This window comes from Tetrao urogallus (assembly GCF_951394365.1).
Source record: "Tetrao urogallus genome assembly, chromosome: 12".
Classification (NCBI taxonomy): Eukaryota; Metazoa; Chordata; class Aves; order Galliformes; family Phasianidae; genus Tetrao; species Tetrao urogallus.
Genome location: NC_136825.1, coordinates 13,704,407 through 13,726,614, shown reverse-complemented (window position 1 = coordinate 13,726,614; position 22,208 = coordinate 13,704,407). Strand labels below are relative to the sequence as shown.

The following is a 22,208-nucleotide window of genomic DNA, read 5'->3' as shown; positions in this document are numbered from 1 at the left end:
ATGCGGGCTCTCCTCAAATTAGCTTATTCAATTCCCTTTGGCACATCCTGAATTCTCTAACTTATTTTACACATTTCTTTTTAGAGTGAAAGACATTTGCTTTGTAATCCTTCCTGAAATAGAAAACCCAGCTTAGGTTCCATGACATCTCATTTACATTGCTAGATTACCACAGAGCAGTCAGATGAGAAAAACTGCAGCCAGGAAGCCAAGCAGTTCATTTATTCACACCCATCTACTTTAATTCAGTCCTGTTTGTTATTAATATATGTTTTTTTTTGTTTTTTTTTTTTCTTTTCTGGGGGAGGAGGGGGTGGAAATCATACTTTGTGCTCCCACTGTGTAAGTAAGTGGCATTATAAAGTAAATACCAGCCTAGTCATTTTTACCTTATAGTCCCTACCCACTGCTTCTATGGCATCTTTGTCAACACATCTGAGCACCTGCAGCTGCTTTCCCAGAGCCAAGGAAGAACCACTGCCAACAACAGCCCTCTGCTGACAGATGTTTACCAAATCCAACAGGTAAATAAAGCCTTACAGGAATTCTTTGGGAGAAAAGGAGTTTAAGAACTCAGTACTGCAACTAGAGAATCAGCATTTTGCCAGGAGCACAGATGAGATAAATAAGGCAAGGGTCCTTGGAAGCCAGGAGATTATTAGAGGCAAAAGCAGCAGTGACACCAAAAAGTTCTTTGTTCTTGAGAGTGAAAACTCAGACCACACTTCATGCAGCTGCCCAGGGAACAGATCAGTGCTCTCAGCCCCCCTTTGTTTTCCTTAGAGCTGACAGAGTAGTCCTTTGAGCACTTCCCTACCTTGCTCTAGCAGAACCCAGTGGTAGAGCATGTCCCACAGGGAGAGTTTTGTTTTCTTCAAGAAGCATAAAGTAACATTTACAACACAGGATCACTCCCCATCCTCTTTAAAACAGTGGATAAAGCAGCTTTTCCTGTTGCGTTTTCTATATGGACTTGATCCCAAGGAGGAAGTTTTCCATATAAAACATCTCTAGTTGAAAATGTACAGCTCATACATATATGCAATTTGTAACTAACTCCTTTGTACAACCAGATTTCACTGTGTACACACATTATATATAGCACTTAGCTACAGAAGTAGCTAAAAAGCAACAACACAAAAATTCATGGCAAACAGGAACCAACAGACTTCCAAGTGCATTTTACACAATACAGATTTTGCAGCTTTTCAAATTAGTTTTCATTAAGTACTAGGTAAAACTGTAGAACTCTGATCCTGTACTTCTCGTTTCATTTTTCCCAGCAGATATTTTTAATATTCATTAGTAATCCTGATCTCAAGAGTCAGATGTGTAATGTATTCCTAGGTAGTAGCTTAATGTATTGTATAAAAGTCAGTTTTGTTTCACCAAGAACTAAACTCTGTTTCAATACCATTCCCTGAGGCAACCCTTACTTTATTTTGTCCTCCAATCATCTGTATATAGTTGATGATCTGTTCCAGTCTGCTTTCTTTACACATCAGTTAGATACATACCCTTGCACTGCTAATTTTAAGCAGTTATCCTTCCTCTCACTGCTCTCTCCTTCTCTCCAACAATCCCGACTTCCCAAACAACAAGTCAGTGTGCTTGACTTTCATAGGACAGGAACTGAGATGTTTAAGTAATGGACATGAATTTCTGAAGATGTAAATGTATGACAGCAGACAGCTAACAGGACAAAATTAAAATGCAATGAACAGTTTAACATTTATCTTATTAAAACTGAAGTTATTCTCTTGAAGAATTAATGGTGCTAAAAAGGCAGTGCTGAGGGGGAGAGAAACAAGAATTATCATCCTTGGTCCATAGAAACTCACCCGAGCAGTAACACCACATCTTTACATTCTCAATGGACTAAGGAGGTTTCTCCTGAGAATAACTCCACTTTTCTCTTTTTTTTTTTTTAATGTCCATATATAATGAATGCACTTAAAGCTTTAAGTTTTAGTAACTTCATTTAGACTTTGTTTATAAAACAAACACACACAAGCACACTTCCTAGAGTGCAAAATGCTTAAATACTTCCACCTCAGAACTCCACAAGTAGTTTTTGGAACAGTGATCCTTTTGTTCTCAGTCAACTTCTTCCTTGTCATCGCATCCATCGCCAGCAACGGTTGCATCAAAACTAACAAAAAATGCAGAGAACGCAACAGTAGAAATCTGTCATTTCTTCAGCTTCCCAGAGGGCGTTGTTCATTTGTACAAACTCATGGTTGGACTTTGATACATGCACATGTAAGCATCACAGAGCAGTCTTCGTGCACAACCTTGAATTTTTCTGGAATCCAGTGAGTGCAGTTCTTCTACAGACATCTTCAGGTATTCTCCAACTTCTGGGCACGGGGTGACTTGTGGAATGTTAAAGCCATTCTGACCTCCTTTTATGCATGAGGAAAGAGACAGATGAGGATTAGGATTCCATCTACATACATTTACCCTTTATAATATGCTTCAATTACAGCAGCATCGCTAATTCTTGAAAATGCCTTCAGAAAAAATGTAACTGCTATTTTGGACTACTTCAGGGTTCACAAGGAGGTATGAGAAGCATATTTGCTCCAGAGAAAATACAGAATAGCTTCCGGCATTAGAATTAGCCTTTAAAGAAAATCAGTGCACAATTTGTTCTGCACAGAGATGTCAGAGTGTAATGAAAAATATAGTATCAACCACAACTACTTGCTTTTCTGATGGAACATTCATGCATCTGTAATATTTATCTGCGTAAGAAAATAAATGGTGAGATACTTATCATCTCATTTGGAAAATTTGATCTGGAAGCTTCACGAAGAAAAACCCACACAAGCACCATGACAGAACCATGGCACAGAAAGGGCTGTCGGGATCTCTACACTGACACTACAAATTCCATACAGCTTTGGGAGAGTTGCCTGAACACACATTCCACCTTGCACGCTACTGAATTTGTTAGTAAAGTGCTATCAAGTAACAGTAAGATGTATGGACATCCATGGCACTGTTCCCTAGCAGACACTTTTTAGCTTAAACTCCAGCTGAAGAAAATTATTTGTGATAAAAAAAGCTAAGCTCAGCAGGATCTCGCGATCCTACATTCCTGGAATACAGTGGTTCTTAACAGACTTAAGTCATACACATTTCAAGCCCTTCAATACAAAGCTTTATTGCTATGTGCGTGATAGGATGATCTTAGTCCTACAGCAATTTCACTTTTGGCAGGAGGCAACACTTCTCCCAGTCTCCCCCAAAATAAAAATAATTTCTGAAAAAAAAGCACCAGAGCATAGAGGGACTCAAGAATTCTGCACGCAAAGAACTGTTGCATTCAGTCCAACACTTGTATCTATTGCTGCTTTTCACAGGCATCAGAATTCAACACAGTCCTTGTTACTATTTAATGCAGCAATGTCTAAAAGAATATTTATTTTCCTGACATTTGTGTTTCCCACTGCTAACTCTAAAGAGATTCAAAGGAGTAGCACAGATTGCACCGCATTACTCGGTGAAGTTGTATTAGAAATAACAAAGTCATTTAAGCAAAAGCAATAGAAGAGATATCTGCAAACTATCTGCTAATTGTGTACATCCATTTAAAAAGACTGAAGGAATGTGTTCTTGCAACTTTTAAATACATCCTCTTTAAATCAGTTCTCTCTGCCAAATTTAGAAAATACAGAAAACCATAAAAAGCCCTACTGGAGGATCTCTCCAGTTAATTCAGTACCATCTACTTACTAAGGCATCCAATTTTGCTGAAAATCAGAACGTACACATTAAGTCTGCTATAGCAATGTGCTGAGGAAAGGATGGGTTCAAGATTCACATCCCAGCATTAAACGCTTCAAGTGAGATGGCACTAGTATCACCAAGTGTTAGGAAATAAATAGGCACTAAAACTTACAGAACTGTAACACAAGTTTTAAAAGTTAAGAAAACCAAAGAGAATAATTTGAAGATGTACCATCCCGATCTGCCATGCTGTCAAAGAAAAGCCAGGCGGAGTCATCTCTCCCGTACTTCACAAAAGCTACATAGTGGCTTGTTTCTATGCAGAGGACAGCAAACAACTCCATCTTCTGGTATGGGATACAGCCATGTCGCCAATCCCAGTCTGGCAGATCTTTGGGGAGTGACAATGGATTGAATTTATGACTCTGTCTCCTGGGATGAAGATGAACCTACAATTGAAGTAATATTTCAGAAGAGAAAAAAAAAAAAAAAAAAACAACAACAACACGAGATTATTTGTTTCAGTGGCAGACAAAGCTGAGAAGAACAGTCCTGCTGAAGATCAACGGTCTTAGAGAAGGAACTGCAAAGTAGCAGTAGCACACATTTATTGTATTCCACAACCCCCCAGTCAGTGTAGCGCAGTATTTCCCAAAAAATTCAGAAGGGAAGTCAGATTTAATGCAAGAATTTTCTAATACGCTCAAGCCTTGAAAATAAGCCATGAATTTGACAGCTTCATGCAATTACCAAACAGCTCTAAACATTAAATGGTTTTATATCATGAAATTATTTACCAATTCCAACAAGTAAAACGTAAAATTATGTTTTAAAGAAGACTGAGAACAAATTCCAAGGTACCTGCAATTACTCTTTCACCACACTTTTAGTACAGAACTGCTTGACAAACTCATTACAGGGCCATGCAGCCTTCCCAATTTGCCACAGCTTTCCCTGGCAGGGCATCTCACCAATGCTCCCTACACTTTTTTTATTACAGCACGTGCCATTTGGGGTAAACCCACGCAGAACAGACAGCAGCTTACTTGTGTATTGCAGGTTTTGCAGAACTGCTTGATTTTCCCAGCAGAAATATCGGTATCTTCATAACATTCTCTGCACTCATACATAGCCAGCCCTCCGCAAATACGGCACTGCCTGGGAGCTGCAGTTTTAAACAAGATGTTAGTCTACCATTTAGGACCCTTTTTAAGTTGTCTAAGAAGAAAAGAGTATGGAAAATAAGATTATTATTACCTTTGCAGAGAGAAAACGCATTGTAAAAGGCTTAAAACCATCTAGCTAATCAAAGCAGAAACTACATTTAATTTCTTCCCTTTAATTTCTTCTCTAACAATGCGGAAGAAAAAAGGTTTTAAAAATGGGAAGCTGCAAACAGTGATAAAAATGAATTTATATCAATTCATGGGCAAGTGAAAACAGGCTGTTATATTAAAATAGCTCTGTCATCATATCAGTCTTCATCTTCATCTGTTGACATCGGCAAACAGATGCAGAACAAAGGCTGATGGCTGCGACAGTGAAAGAAAACACTGGGACAGTTTAGAACAGAGATGATTATTCTAATAACCTGTAGCAGTCTTATTAGTTATTGCATAAGAACTGAAAATCAAATTTCCTTAGGTAATGCAGAACAGTAAAGTCAGTAGTGACAAGAAGTGAGATTTTACAGCCAAACGTGCACCATCACGGCATGCTACAGGTTTACATGTTTGTCAGTTTTGAATACAGGTACTTAAAAACTGCCTGAGGTAATTTCATTGCGTTAGTTGCTTTCAAAAAACTCCCTTTCCTTATTCAACACAATACTGTGTACTTACTGTCTTCAAGTAAATCTGTTATATTTAGCTCCAAGGATGGAAAAATTTTGTTGAACATTTTGAAGTCTTTTCCAAATCGAGGCATCTGAATAATCAGGCAAGAAGGAGCCTGGGTGAAAAGTTAGAAAACAATCAGGCAAGCTTGAAAAAGATAAATCTAAATTTAGAGGCATACCTCTTCTAATGCTGTAAATGTATTTAGATGTTATTTAGAGTTGCAGCCTACTGTCTTAAAAATTAACAAAAAAGACAAAATTAAGTCTTAGAAAAAAAATAAATCTACAGCTAAAACCCATGAAACTAGCATCTAATTCATTGTCAAATGTCTTAAGTGCCAGTTATGCTGGCATGATATTAAATACTGAACTACACCCCCTTGTAAAAACAAAGATTTTTTTTTTTTTTTAAAAAGTGGGGTTTTTTGTTTGTTTGTTTTAAGCTTTTTCTTTGTAAAGCTTTTTACAAACATAGGAATCCCAAAAAAGCAGTACTTAAGGCAACTTACCAACAGTAACCAAAGAGTTTTATTTTGGTAATGCTTTGTCTGAACAGATCAAAGCAATTTTGGTAACAAGCACATCAAGTCAACCATAAAATATTTCTGTAATGTAAGCAACCTGTACCACTGAGCACTCCACCATCCCAACACATCTGCGTTTTCTTTTCACACCCAATCTCACTTTTCTCTCACTGCTGAATGGGTAAGTATGTAGCTATCATCATTTCTGACAAAGCAACAGTGTCACCAACCTCTGCAAACTTCAAGTTGCTGTTGATGAACGACCACTCCAGTAACTGCTGAATTGTTGGGACTCCAACTTTCTCATTTTTGTCCATAAAAATTTGGTAGAAGTAACAGTCTTGTACTTTCTGACCTGCTGATCTGAGAACAGAATTAAAAAAAAAATAAAAAAAATAAAAAAATAAAAAAAATCAGATCTACCATAACAACAGCTGTACTTTGCAAAGAAAATATTAACTACAAAAAGTAGCCTATACAACATCCTCTCTACTGTGAAATATATGTGCTTAAAAAAAAAAAAAAAAGAAAAAAACAAACAAAAAAAAAAAACAGGAACAACAAAAAGCCTTAAGTAACAGGCAACCATTACATCTGGACTGACTGTAGAAAAGCTATTTAAGAAACAAAAGCACCGTAAGTATGTTTTGAAGATGTTTTTATATTCCTGAATTACCAACTCAAAAATACTTGGGGGCTGCCCAGCTCTGCTTGATGCAATTCCTGGGATAAAGGAAGAACGTAAAAACTACAGGAAATGCAGCTTTGCTGATGCCACAGAACACAGCAAGGAACCTGAAAGTATCAGGTGCTAGCTAGCAGAATGTCAGCCATGTGCAACAATCCCTTCCTCTCTTGATTTCAGTTGAGACAGCTGAATCCTTGTGGTGCCACAGCCAGAGCGAAGGCTTACCTACGTGTCAGCATCTGTTACTTTGTCAGAAGTTAAAGCAGCAAAACTTAATCAAGGTGAGCCACTGAAATGCTTTCACGAGCCAGGAAGAAATACAAGTCTGATTCCATGGCTTAAACACCACCAAATCAGGAAACCCTGCAGCTTGCCCCAAAAATAAGCAGCTATAAAGCTGCAGGCCTCATTAGTAAGGTATACTCTAGCCTCTCTCCAGCACAATTAATAGACATACACTAATAAGACTTTCCCATCAGCAGCTGTAGGGAATCTTTGTTCCAGCACTCACGTCATGACAAGGTCGAGTTTTTGCAATAACACATGAATAGAGAAAAACACATCCTACCAAAAATGATAGGAAACACCATCAAGTTTGTCAGTGTAATTTTATGAGCCCTATTAATATATAATATTAATAATAACCACAAGTCAAAGATGTCTCAGTAAGAAAGGTGGCAGATAGTCCCTCCCCATCAGCCTCTACAGAACAAATGAGTGCAACACAGAAAAGACTCACCTTATTTTCAGCAGTGGTTCAACTCTTAGAATATGATGAAATAAAATATTCAAAAATTCTTCTGGATCTGGGAAAAAAAAAAATAAAGTCTTCTTAATATCTTAAAAAGAAGCAGTATTTAAGAATGAAAGTTGCAAAACATTAAATAAGAAAAATATAAAGGTTCATTTGTACAATTTCATGATATATCAAGGTAAATTTATGACAAACTACAAACATTTTGATGGCACAAACCTCTATTTTCTCTCTTGGCATCAAATGGCCCTAAAAACAGACACATGCTCTCAACAAGCTAGCAGGGTTTTCCAGTACAGACTACAAAGACACTGTATTCCAGAGGAGTCATTTGGTACCAGTTTGGTGTTTTTTTAACAGGAGAACCAAAAAATACAACTGAGAAATTGGAGAGGTGAAGAGACACGACAGTTAACACTTGTATGAAAATACACAGTATGACAAAGTTCATCTAACCTAGAGAATGAGCTCTCTAATCAAGAACAAACCAGCATTAGATTAGAGATCTAATCACACCCAGCAGTTTTCTGTTTTATTCTTCTTCCTGCCACTAGCTGCAATAAATATTAGTTCTCAGCATTTAACATTTTCTAAGAACATGGTGTTCTCCCACACAAAAATCAGAACTAATACATAATGAAAATGTTAATTAATCCTTATATGCGGCAGAAGATCAAAAGATTGAGATTTGGTTTTCCTAACATGTTACACATTTTATTTCTTAGACTACTGTATAATCACTGTGGTGACAAAACGTTGTGGTGGGAAGATCAAAGGAAGCAAAGTGACACTTTGAAAGAGGACAGAGACCACAACCTTACCATAGTCTTTATTTCTGAGATCTCCCCTAACTACTAGAAGGGAGTGTCTCAATTCATGGAGACATGGGCACAGGAAGCAATAAATCCAGTCAGAAAAAGACTGGATGCAGAAACTGATAAAGCTAGGAGGTTCCTTATAGAATAGAAGCAGCAAGAAAAAAAAAAAAAAAAAGACCTTTTTACCATCCAGTGGTCACTCAAGTCTCTGGTACAGATTTTACTGCTCCAGAAAAATCTGTATTTTACTTTGTATAATATGTATTTTGTAGTATAACTCTTACAAATTGTAAAGAAAGGAAAAGCCTTCCCAGTTACCTTTTTCCTCTGAAGTGAATCCTGATGCAGCCTCAACTTTTTCAAGTATTTTCCTCAGTTTCATTATTTTTGTAGCACATACATATCCATATCTAAGATAAATGGGTTTAACAAGCTATTAGCTAGTTTATAAACAAGTCAGAGGAAAAGAAAAGACTCAAGTGCTGAAACACGGGCTTGCAGATCTTTTTCTGTGCACAGTATTTCTGCAAAGCTATGTACTGAGTCCTCATACTCACCTGATTCAGTTTTCCAAAAGCACCCCAAATATTGAACATCACTCAAGTGTTCCTGCATAAAAGGGTTTTTAAACTGTAACCCAGCACTAATTTGCACCACTTAATGCAGCATTTTCAGTGTCTCATACAACAACACCATCAGAGTCATTAATGAAGAGTTAAGAAAGATACAGAACTGTATTTCTGATCTGAGGAGCTGATGCTTTCAGCAATCATCTCAAACTTTACAAAAAGTACAGAGAACTTTCTAAGCATGGTGGAAAGGCAGGAGTAACCCTTTCAGTCCTCTCAGCCACTTGAGATTGCTGCACTCTGTGTGCACCCCACTACCTGCACTACAGATCCCCAGAACACACCAGGCAAACTAGGGAAGGAATGGTTCAGAAGACATCATCTTCCTCCAGGAATGCAAGGAAAAACTTGCCCACAGAATTTCAGAATTGTGTTATATTTGCAGGTTTAAAAAAAAAAAAAACAAATATGAAGACAACATAATAAAGATTTTTGGCACACTCCCTTTGCTCATTGTACCTAAGAAATTATGAAATTAACTTCCTGTTTAATAAAAAGCATTTTGGTCACTTGCAGAATTACTGAAGCTCTAGCCCCCTGAAGTCTATGACACTGTGAAACTTCACAGAAGTTGACTCAAATACTTTTGTTGTCAAGAACAGCAACAATACAGATACAAATACAGACATTAAAAATAACTCATTTATCAATGTTCTTGTACAAATCTTACAAAAGTTTTACGCTCATTCTATTTCCAAATCCAGACAAATATAGTATTTTATCACCAAACTACATCCAACTATTTCCAGGTAGCACTGATGAAATTTACTATAAAAAACAATTGTTAATTTAAAAAAAAAAAAAAAAGCTAAGGAAACTTGGCAGGTTTGCAACAGGAACGTGTATGCAGAAGGCTTTATTGTAAAATTTATTTTAGATGAAAGACTGGTTTATGTCTCTACTTACATTCTAAGAGGATTCACAATCTCTGTTCGCAATAACTCTTGAGTCTCACTATAATACTCTACATCATTCTTTTCTTTAGGCCTGAGTAACACAGTGTCCAAAACGGAGCTAAAAGAAAACAAGCTACAGAAGAAAGAAAAAGAAGGCAGGTTGGTTTTGATTCTGCAGATAGAACCATTCAGATGCCTAAACAACACAAGATGAGCAAAGCAAAGCAATGGGAGGAATTAAAGAACTAAGCAAGCACAAAATGAGATCATTACGGACAAGACAACACAGCTGTACTAAGCAGTAAAGGTCCACTCTAACCCCATGCCCTCGTGCCAGCAGAATACAAAACTAGTTACTGAGGCAGGATTCCACAAGCAGGTTAAAAGAGTTCCTCTCTGACCCTGTCCCACCCACATACTCTCTAACCCTTCAGAAGTCCATGGACTCACGGCAGTCCAGAAGAATATGAATCATAGAACGGCATGGACTGAAATGGACCTCAAGGATCACTGAGTTCCAATGCCCCTGCTGCAGGCAGGGCTGCCAACCACTAGATCAAGTACTGGATCAAGTGCTGGATCAGACTGCCCAGAGCCCCAGCCAACCTGGCTTTGAACACCTCCAGGGATGGGGCATTTTCCACCTCTCTGGGCAGCCCGTTCCATTCTCTCAGTAAAAAACTGTCCCCAGGCATCTAGTCTAATCCAAATCTCCTTCCTTTAGTTTAAAACCATTCCCCCATCTGTCGCTATCTACCTTTGTTCAAAGTTTATTTCCCTCCTGTTTGTAAACTCCCTTTAGATATACTGAAAGGCCAGTACAACCTGGACACACGGGAGACTGATTAGCACTTCAAGTTAAGCAACAAATCCTGTAGAGCTTTCTCAAATGTAAAGAGCATAGTATGTGCTAAAAAGTGTAATGCATGACTTTTTAAGCTGTACAGTAATAAAACAGAATCATTACAACAAGGATTACGTGTTCTGTGCTTCTAGCATACCTCCCACTAACCCACACCTTGGGACGCCACTATACAAATTGTGAACTTACCAGAATAAGGTGGAGTCTAAGTAACAGGAGTTGTAATGACCCTGGATACCTTTCTTCTTTCCAATCATTGTCTCTAAACCTTCTTTTTCCATTTTTGGAGGAGTGTTTTCTTCTACCACTTCACTTAAGTAACCTCCAAAGGCTGAAATTTTTTTTTCAAAAGACACTTTAAAGCCTCCAATTTTATCCCCCTTGAGATTTTCCTATTAATGTTTCATAGCTAAACTGCTGCCTTAGCACAAAACATTCATTTTCTGGACTAGAATAGCATTTCATTATAGCTAAGACTCACTCTCTTCCAGAAAGTGAACAAGGCCTCACATTCCACACAGTGAACACAGGACTACTTCAGATAGCCTGCAGCACTGAATTAATTTTGCCCAGTAGGAGTGAAATTCTCAGTTTAAATGCCCTGTTCACATCATCATGCTAATATCGAGATGCTTTATCCTTTGCTGTTCTTCCCAGCAAAATGACATGACTCAGGAAAGCTAATAATGTTAGGAAAGAGAATTAGCTTTTCCACCACTGATCTTCATCATACAAATACATTCTTTTCTTTCAGTATTTAGGACAGAAATATAACTTAATTCTGATACTGCAATCCCACATTGCTGGATTTGCTAATACCATTTTCAGCAAGACTGCTTCACAATTTCTAAAGTAAAAATATACAACGTAAATTCCCAAGATTTATGAAATTTCCTTAAATTACCATGAAGTACAAAAAAGCCAGAGAAGCATTATATTCTATAGATTGATTTCCTGTTTGTAAGCCTCATTTAAGTACTGCCTATAGAGATCTCCACGTGTTCAATGAAACCAAACCCCGTGTCAGTTCCCAGCTGATAAATAAACCATAAGCAGAAGCTCAGTACCTAGAGAGTTGCAGCGTTCAATCTGATTGGAAACCGGCTGTAGCGACGCAAACCTGGAATCTGGTCTGCAGCTTTTCAGTTTAACAAAAAGAGCTTTCTTTGGAGCACAAGTGAAGTATCGAGTTCCTTTAAATGTTCCATCTGTACAACCTGCACATTCGTCTTCCTGAAAATTAAAGTGAGAATTCACCGTTTTCATATTTCCACAGTTCTGTACTAAGATGTTGAATTACAATATCTACCCAAAAAAATCACCCTTTGAGTATTCTGAAGCTTAATAAGCAGTGTTGCTGCTTTTTAGTGTGTGTACAAAGCTTCAGCTGAGGTGTTGTTTGCCTGGATTTACTGAGGCAATTAAGTGTTACACTTTCTTCAGAAGAAACATGGGGGAGGTGGGAGATGAGAGTGAGAATTAAACCTACTCAACTTGAAGGACTTTCACTAAGCTAGCCCCTTAATCCAGATACCCTCTGAAGTAGAAAAAGCATACGTGTACTACCAAGCATCTTTCAGAACTCAGTTAAAATCATTAAGCACTAGAAGTGTGAATATTTTCAGTGTCACTACGGACTACATTCGACACATCAAGGAAGGCAATAGAAGCTAGATCTGAAGTATTATGACTTGTAATTGTTAAATATCTTTGATACCATGATTTAAGGTATATTATTGCTTACAAAACCTGCCATGATCTAATGCAGAAATGGATGTCAAACAGGCACAAGAGCCCAGTTTAACAAAAACCATCTTAAGATGCAAACACCTGTGGCAAACTATACACTGAGCATCACCCACTGAAGCCACAAACATCAGGACTTTTCCAACAGCTGAAATATCAGTTGCATTCTCACTTACTTTGCTAGAAATGTTTGTTGTTTTATACAATTGTACGCTACTTTATCTGAAATTCTACCAAAAATGATCCCAAAATAAACAACTCCACATCCCTAACAATTTAGTAATAGCACTCAGTAGGTCAGGTCAATGGCTAGACATAATCCTGAAAGCCTTTTCCAACCTAGATTATTCTAATTGCACACACATTAATAAGTGACAGCCATTGACTACTATGGCAGCAACTGGAGAGTAACTCTAAGTACATAGAAGTAATTCATGTTTGCAGCAACTGTGAATTCATGAAGGGCTGGTAGGAACACCAAGCACTTCGCTGTCAGACCAAGAATACTGCTACCATTGATTACCAAAATCAGTATTGCAGTTCTGCTGATGGACTCTGACACTGCCTGCGTGCTGGTGTGCCACATACATTTGAGCTTCTTACACACAGGACTTTTTTATTTCTTTATTTTACAGAACTGTGTATCACAGAGCCTTTAAATAGCATGGGGCTTTTTGCCTCAGTGACAAGTCAGTCAGTAAGTAAGATGGACAAAGGACACTCCGCTTAAGCAAGTAACCTACAAAGCAAATGAGTCACCTACGGTCCTTCTGAGTCAATCATGCTTTGTAGCACAAAGCCACCTCAGAGCCTATTAATGGAATAAGGCCTAGGGCAGCCACTAAAGTCAGAGCCCATCTGAGATTTCATCTACCTTACAAGGAGATCACATAGCAACTTCAGACAAATTTTCATCCAGACTGACCACTACTGTAAAGTATTCATGCAGCAACTCTCAAAGCAGATAATTAATACTACTATGAATCAACTTATCAGATGATATTTACCAGCTCCAGTCCAGCTAACACTTCATTTACCCCAGGAGGCTGGCCAATCCAGCGGATTACTCCATAGAAAGGGGGATTTTCTTTGACTTCAGCCAAGGAACCTGCTTCAAGACCATGCGAGTTACCAACAGGGCCTCCTGTTGATGGACTTTCCTGGTTAGCTGTAGTGTTTACATCACCAATGACTGACTGAACAGATAAAGACAGAGGACTGTGTCCAATAGCACCGTTAGTACTTGATGCTTTTGTCAAACTGAAAGGGAGAGAGTGGAATCTGTTTTCTGTAGTCACAGAGTTTGTTAAAGGTGGCTGCAGTGGTGGTGAAGAATGCCCAAATCCAGGAGATGAATCAGTAAGTGATTTTGCAGGGTCTTCAGCAACTGTTAAGAATCAAAGACAAGACATTAACTCAGGTTTTGTTTGGGGTGCCTCCATCTCCTTACTGAAGGGGAGGCTTAGCTGTCAAATTGATACAAGTATCTGCAACTACCTCTGATTTAATGCATGTCCTGCATAGGATGAGTTAAGCAGGAGGAATGTAGGAAGATATTTGTCACTTCACAACACCAGAGACACAACTGGGTGAGGAAAAACTACTACAGCCCTACAACTTACATCACACAACTGATGGAAACATGCAGCACGAAGAAAGGTGTTAACCAGAAATTACAGGAAGGTTTTAAATTAATGTTTTTTAGTAACCCAAGGCAGAACTGGTGTTTGAATGCAAGTAAACAGCCCCAGTGATTACAGTAGCGGGTCCAACTAGGAACACAAAACAACTGAGGAGAGAACTCAGCTGGTAGTTAATACAGAAATGAGTAACTGCTTATGGACATCATTTGCAACTGGAAAAGCATTCTTTTCCACCTTGGCTGCACTACAACATGTTTTGGTTCTAGGACAGGGAATCAATCTGTGTCCAAAGAGAATAAAGGGTTTTAATGAGCCACAACTAATGTAGTGCTTAATTAATGAGATCACAACTAGATATAATAACACAGATGTTTTGCATCTACTCTCATCTCTCTATGTGGCCTCTATTACACAATTGATATTTACAGAGTAAAGTGCTTTTTTTACATATTACAATAAACTAAAACTAATTTTTATATATATTTCCACGCTTGGTATCTGTTAGGGCACCATAAGCAATTTTAACCAATTTTCTTTTAGAGTTCACAGAACACAGGGCCTGCCTCTGATTTACTGTGGAAACCTGCAGCAATGCTACTAATTTAGTGTTTACCCCTTCAGTCAGCCACACTTCAGAAAACAGTAATGAGATGAAAAATACACATTAGATCCAGAAGCAAATAAAGATCCCCTGGTGCTCTCAGTATACGCATCCGAATTTATGAAAATTCAGTGAGGTTTTACAAAAATAATTTTAAACACAAGTGTATGTAATTTCAAATACAAGTGTATGTAGGTGACACGTATTTTTTTTCCTACTTTGAGACTCATCAGCTAGCACAGCAGTGTTATAGGCTTAAGGGAACTACATGGTTAGAAGACAAATGCACACAATATACAGTTACTATATACAGCTGCCTACAACAAGGAGTGTCTTGTCTTCCTACTAAGCTGTTACTCTGCCTGCAAGACATGAACGTTCCCACAGTGCTGCAAATACATTTCCAAGACGCAATCTACATGCAGGAGGAAAACAGGCCTACCAATTAAGACAAAATATTTCCACTGGGGCTTCAAAATGCTTTACAACAGAGTATGTTTTCCTCTACACGTGCCAACTGTTTTGCTCTAAATTCATAACTGTTTTATGTGAAGAACATACATACACTTGTTTTGAAATAAAATGTATGCCTAGGTGAAAGACTATCATCTCTCACTACCTTCATCAATATACCATGGGGGTTTTGTTTTTGCTTGAGGCTGAGAATCAACTGATGATCCATTTAATGTGTAGAAGACTTCAGATCTGTTTCTATTTCCAGGCTCAGAGGTAGATCCTGGAAAAGAAAGCATATTGTACATGAGAGATCCACTGCCCTTCACAGCTGGTTAGCTTATATTGTGAAGGAGAACTTGGTTTGCTACCATAATTCCAAAATAACAGAACTGCCCTTCCACAAAGCAGCAACTCTTGCATCAAAAATAACAGTTCTAAGCCTGCCACCAGATAGCAGTTTACACTGACATTAATCCATCGTCCAAATTAAAAATTAAAGTTAGGAATCTGAAAAGAAAAAGAAAAGAAAACCATCCACAAGTGCTAATTTTTCATTACTATGAAATATGGATATAGGAAAGCAGTTTGAGAAACAGTTTACATTAGGCATTTTTTAATCTTTGCTTTTAAAGCTAAAAAAAATTTAGAATAGGCAAATAAAGTTCCAATCCCACACAGCTTTAACTTGTGCTGACATACAACCACAGTTACTTCAGTGAAAGCCATCCATTTCAGTTAGCAGAAGATGCAAGGGAGAGCAGCTTACAGAGCATACATCCCATCATTAGTATTCCACAGCCCAAAACTGACAGCAGGAATAAGAGAACACAGCACTTTGATTTATGCCTTTTAAAAACATTTATGTACACACACAGATACTATTACTTCCTTTCATTCTCCCCCCTTAGGAAAAAAATCTAGCCAAAACCAAAAGTCAAAATAGGCTTTTATAAAACTTCATTCTGGTTCTCAATCACAGAAAAATTGATAGATTTGTTATAAAATAGATCTGCTCCACAGTTAAAAATTCAGAAGTTTCTTAAGCAGAACAAAGTCAACAGCAAATTCAACTTAAAAACAAACAAACCACAGTTTCAGAAAAGGACTGGGCTGTGAGGTAACATGCCCCTGAATTTTTGTTCAACCTCAAATTGGTTGTTGAGTAGTCTCAACTTCTGCATGCATTTTAACAACAACAAAAGAAACCTCAGAAAACTGCAAACTATTCTTATTATGGAAAATAAGTTCATGAAAATATTCTGACTATTCACTGCTTCAGACAAACTTGATAAGTGGCTGCAAAAATGAATGAAGCGTAAGGCAATGTTTTGCTCCAAGCAATATAAATTTGTAATCTTACACTAAAAAAAGACCCCTCATACGTACCTGTTGCCTTTGGCTTACTATGGTTGAACACACTTTTATCACCACCACCTCTTGCGGTATAGGCAAGCTTGGGAGGTCTCCTGTCTTGTGACACAGTCTCTAAGATGGTGCATATGGATGGAACATTAGTTTTCTACACCACACAGAAATTCAGCTTGAAATGCAAGTGGGAATAAAACAGTGTTTGGTACACAGCCAACAATTTCTTCTACTAGTAGGGTTTGTTTCCATTGCATCAATCATTATTCATTCTAATTCTGCATTTGTTTAGCATAGCTAACAGACTAACTCCAGATTTTTCAATGAACATTTCATGCCTACACTACGGGAAACACATGAAATTCCTACTTCTTTTCCTCCCTACAAACAGAACTACAGCAAACATTTCCTTGAATTCTCCAGAGAAAAGAGGGCCCAAAAACACGCATCTCAGCAAGCCAACAAGGAGGAGGTTGAATGTAGGAAAAGCTGGCCAAACTGAAGGGAGAAGGACAATAGCTACATGTTGGACAAAACCACACTCTCACTGGTACCTGATATCAGATAATTTCATGTTATTTGTTTGTGCCCTATTTTCTTACCTTCAGAAGAAAAATCACGGGATCACAGTTGTTACAACTGCACTGAATTACGGGAATAGAGAATCTTTGAACAGCCTCGCTATGAACTTTTCAGAAACTTTTCAAATGTTTACTCACAGAACGCACACATACTGCTGTCAATACATTTCAACCCAAGGAAGACATGCTTAATGATCCACAGTATTTAAATTCCTTCAGCTGAAAGGCATTCAAGAATGATTTCTGCTGTCACCTCTCACATATTTAGGTGTGCCTATGTCATATCCCATACAATCTGAAAAGCTCACTGTCCAATATTAGAAAGTTTCCACAAGTGAGATTGCAGCCAAAGAAACTGAACACAAATTAATTCAGGTGAATTCAGGATCCAGTAATTCCACAGTACTGTTTTATCATGTAACCGTGCGCTGGTTGTTATCCGTCTGCCTTAGGATTAAGAAAGCAGAGCATACCTGGTATAACATCATTGATATGCAAAAGAAGGGTACTTTCAACACTTGCAAAACTGCACAGCTGTATGCCATTGTATCTTCCATCCCAGTTTCCAATAGGATTATCCTAAAAACAGAAAAACATGTTACATGTATCCCCAGAAAATAAATAGGGCATGCAGAACACCTGCCTTTAGGAACATGTTTAACCATTTATGGTAAAAAAGAAAATCATAAAGTTTGACAGCAAATATTTTTTTCTGTACAAAATGAGTCAAACACCCCTGTTCTTTTCTGAAGTAGTTCCTATTTTAACAATCATTCCTTTACTACAACCCATTATTTTTACACAGGTTAAAACAGTTTTTAGTGCTATTAAGTAACAGCTGTGGCAACCAAGGAAATGGAAGCACCTGGTCTGAAAAGCACCCTTGAACTGCCAAAAATTTGCCAAATAGTCCATTTTAAGAAAGCTGAGTTTCTAATTTTAATTACAAACTTCATGTTTCCCAGAAACATCAACCTTTAAATACTGAATTTTAAGTACAAACTAAAATACAAACAAACCAAAGCTACATGAAAGAAAAAAAAAAAACTAAAAAAAAAAAAAAAAAAAAAAAGGAATGCAACCTAATTATTTTTTCAAAGGCAGGACAAAGCCAGTCTCACAAGACAAACATTCAATGCTGTTACTTGAAGACTGACATCGAACACTGCAAGTGGCTCAGTGGAGGCTCCTCAGCATGACCAGAATATTTGTCCTGAAGCACTTAACATCAAATAGGGTTCTATTTACCTACTGACAAAAAACAGTTACGATCGAGGGACGTTTTTGAACACTACTGTTTAATTCCCATTTTAGGTCAGCCTCCACTGAAGCAGCTTGTGGATAATGTTTCTTCTTTTATATTGCATGTAATTTACTAGCTAACACACATGCAAAAGTTATTAAAGTCGGATTATTCTCTTACCATGTCCACTCCAACAACGTATCCTAAACTTTCGTTTCCTGGTAAGACATCACAGAATATAACTGTCCCATACTCTATACTCTCTCCTATCTTCAGAGAAACCCTGGAGTTGATCTCCAGAGGAGGAAGTTCTACCTGCATTGCGTCAACTGGAGCTGCATAGTCACTTTCCAGTTCATTGTCATCTTCTTCCACCAGCTCCAGTTTGTCCAAAGCAACAAAAACCCCACAATCCTCATCACATCTGAAAAGCTGCTTGCCTTGGTACTGCCCATCAGTAAAGCCCTGGCCACGACCTTCTTCCTAAGTATCAGAGGGAGAAGAAGAAAGAAAAACAGTGTATTTTGTGCCAATGCAGGCTACTTCAGAAACAGTAAAATAATCCACTGATCTGGAGAACCCACAGTATGAATTAGCCTGATGAAGTATCACTGCACTGGGAGAAGTTGTCAGAATTTGCAGCAAATACACACACTGTCTACCCTAAGAGATTAAATGGCAGAAAGCTTGGCAAAGAATGTATTCTTCAGCTGCAGATTTTGCTTTTATTATCAAACTTTTGCCAGATCAAGGTGAGATTACTTCATACTAAACACAAATGTTAAGAAATCAAATGAAGAGAGATGATTTTCATACGTGCTCAGGCCTGACGTTCCCTGAGGTTCTTACCAGCAACTGCAAAAAGCGTGGAAACTCTGAAAAATACATTTCTAGAACAAGAGTAGCACTTTCCTCAATCGAATCCTTCAACGTTTCATGCCACTGCAGCACAGTAATGCCTTACTGAAGCACACAATGGTCACACTTTCTCTCTTAACTAGCTGCAATTTGAATTGTTGTGCTCTGCAAGAGCACTGAAATCTAGGTCTGCACTACAGATTGTATCCTGGCACTGCTGACACACACAGAAAACCAAGGTACTCAACAGAAAGCTGAGAGTCAGAAGTTTGCCCTGATGGAAACATAAGGTATTAACTCTTCCTAGACTAGAAGAGTCAGAATATGTTCAAGTCTTTCTGCTAGCTCCCGTGTCTTCATTAAAGGCATAGCATACAAGGCTGATGTGACATGCTGTGATCTCACAGGTCACATATATTTGATACACAGCTCTTACTTATGATTTTTATGAAAAGCCTGAAGGTCACAAAACTGGGGGGGTTGTGTGGAGGGGTAACAAAGCTGCTAGATTCTGTTATAACTGCCTCTTTAAAAAGCATTTTCAGTTCATCTTACAAAATACGTGTGATGCTCACCCTTAGCAAGGAACTTACCAGCAGTTCTACTCCAAAATATATCCCTGTTAGGGACCTTTCCTGCAGCAAGGGTCCTCTGAAACGAACAACTCCAGGAAACTTCTCTTCTCCCGACCTAAGCTGTACTCTAACAGGTGAGCCAATATCTATTTGGATGCCTTTAGTTAATCTGCTTTTGCTTTTAAACAAGCTGTACCTTTCCTCGCAGTTAGTAATTGCCAAAAGCAGTTCAGCCAGCTTTTCATTTATTTCGATAACATCCTTCTCATCCACAAAAAGAACTGCATGAGGTTGTTCCAGAATTTTTAATCCAATCTGTAGCTTCTTGCCTTTACAAGGAATATTTCTGGAGTGTCCCATGGAAGAACGGTCTTGAAAAAACTGCCCAATGCTACCTTTGGGCACCTTCAATAGCTTCTGAGTCTGCTTGTCTACGACACTGCATTCTTGGAGAAGCAGGTAAAAGATGCGCTCTTCCCAATAGGATGAACTTCCTTTTTCTTGACTCCATAACCCTGAACTCATTGTGATTGAAACTTCAGAAGCTGCACAAAAGATTTCAAGAAAAAAAAAATAAAACTGTTGATATACGTCTACTGATCTTGAAAAATTCTACTGGAAGGTCCACGCTTTGTTAAATGATTCAGTTTTCATATTGCAAAGAACCAACTCCAGAGCAGAAGGCCTAGAAAAAGCAGAAAGAAAGGCAAACTTAAGCTGGAGAAATGCTGCTAGTCTTAAGTAAAAGAACAGAAAATCATTTACATCTGTGACCACAACCATTCCCCCAACAGAACAAAAACACTTCAGCAAAATCCAAGGCAGCAAAAACAGTCCCTGAACAGCCGCAGCCCCACTGACCACACACATACTTGTGCTTGTTAGTGCTATGCATTTCCTCCCCTTGTTTCCTTGAAGGGGCTATGGAAAAAGCGTACTGAAATGCAGGAACCACTCAAGTGAAAGGATAAAAAAAATCTCAATTTCAAATGAACTGGAAAAAACATCCTCACAAATGGTATTTTGTGGAAGCTCCCTGCTAGGAAGACCTTTCCTCGTACTCTGTGACTACTTACTTCTGACAAAGTGCACATCTGTCATCTCAGATAACGTTTTGTTTTAGCGAAGTAGAAAATTGTGTCAGTGTAAGAGATGGACAGAAAATGGAAATTCTACCCCTCTGCAACAGTCGTTTCTTTAAGCAACAGAGATGGGCAGTTACAGTAAGCAATAAACAATGCATGAAAGCCAAATTGTATCAGTGCTGAAACATTCCATTACGGAGAAAAACCTAGCAGCTTTCTTTATCATTTGAGAAAGGTAATTTGCTTCAACAAAGTAGGAAATTTATCACTTAATAAAGCAGGCTGGGTGAAAACACCTTTGTTAAATATTATCCTAAGAATTATAGTTCACAATCAAGGAACTTAACAATACCTTAAAATATTTCATTGCTCACGGTAGCAGAAATACAAGTAACACACATATATAGTTGCTCCAAAAGTAACGCCTCTTCTTCATTTTCACAGAGACTACAGCAGATACAGAGAGCAAATATCTGATAAAGCACACTGTCAGCTACAAAACACTATCTTTCAGCACAGTCACCACCATTCACTATGCATTTTCACTGGTGATGAACAAGAGCCTGCATGCCACGTGCAAACAAGTCTGCACCAGCAGAGGTGACCACTGTTTCACAGCTGCTGTAATTGCACAGCTGCTAAGAAAGTGATTGCCCACACAACAGATCTTTCATCAGCCCAACAGATGGAAGTTCTAACACTCCAAATCCATGTTATACAATGAGTTTGGCAGGACAGTCTGAAACATACATCCACTGCCTCACTCTGCTCACATCCACTGTCTGCTCACCAGACATTCAGCAAGCCTCAGAGGGCGCCATTTTCTCCACATGAAGAATTCAAAGACACCTCTGGCTTCATCCATGCTTCTATGTCAAACACCAGTTGTCAGGCTGTCCCTCTGCTGCCATCACACGGCATCTGCTGTCACACGGCAACAAGACGTAACAGAATATTGGTGGGAAGGCTCAATCTCTACTGCCATCCCAGCAACATCTGCCTCTGACACTGTGGGCCAACACAATAAAATAGAAGGCATTACTTTTGGAGCAGCCCTCATACATACATGTTACGTGTTATAATGGATACATGAAGGAGAATCTTCAATAGCTTAACAGGAATTATTTTTTTTGTTGAAGAGCAAGAAGGGTCCCATACAAGTAAAGAAAATACCTCCACATAAATTGTCGTGTCACCACTCTGTGGAGCCAAAGCCAGTTTGCATTTAGTTAAAGGTGAAGTTTAACTTCAGTATATAAAAAGCAAATATGCTCTGTCCTAACACTGTTATTCTTTTCCTCCAAGTCCTTTC

General features: G+C 38.3%; 1 protein-coding gene across 2 annotated transcripts; it reads right to left on the bottom strand.

Annotated features, from left to right (window-relative positions):
* Window positions 1–2,220: 2,220 nt before the first annotated feature.
* Window positions 2,221–20,336, bottom strand: CYLD (CYLD lysine 63 deubiquitinase; the record flags this gene model as incomplete). Of its 2 annotated transcripts, none has more annotated exons than XM_079541268.1 (16): window positions 2,221–2,405; window positions 3,968–4,184; window positions 4,782–4,900; window positions 5,577–5,685; window positions 6,327–6,459; window positions 7,524–7,590; window positions 8,675–8,766; window positions 9,892–10,014; window positions 10,933–11,074; window positions 11,811–11,976; window positions 13,497–13,876; window positions 15,350–15,469; window positions 16,576–16,674; window positions 17,609–17,714; window positions 18,559–18,861; window positions 19,830–20,336. In XM_079541268.1, the coding sequence occupies 16 exons, from the start codon at window positions 20,334–20,336 to the stop codon at window positions 2,221–2,223; spliced, it is 2,868 nt and encodes a 955-aa protein (XP_079397394.1). The 2 variants fall into 2 exon arrangements, with proteins under 2 accessions (XP_079397394.1, XP_079397395.1); XM_079541269.1 differs by having other exon boundaries at window positions 15,353–15,469.
* Window positions 20,337–22,208: the final 1,872 nt, after the last annotated feature.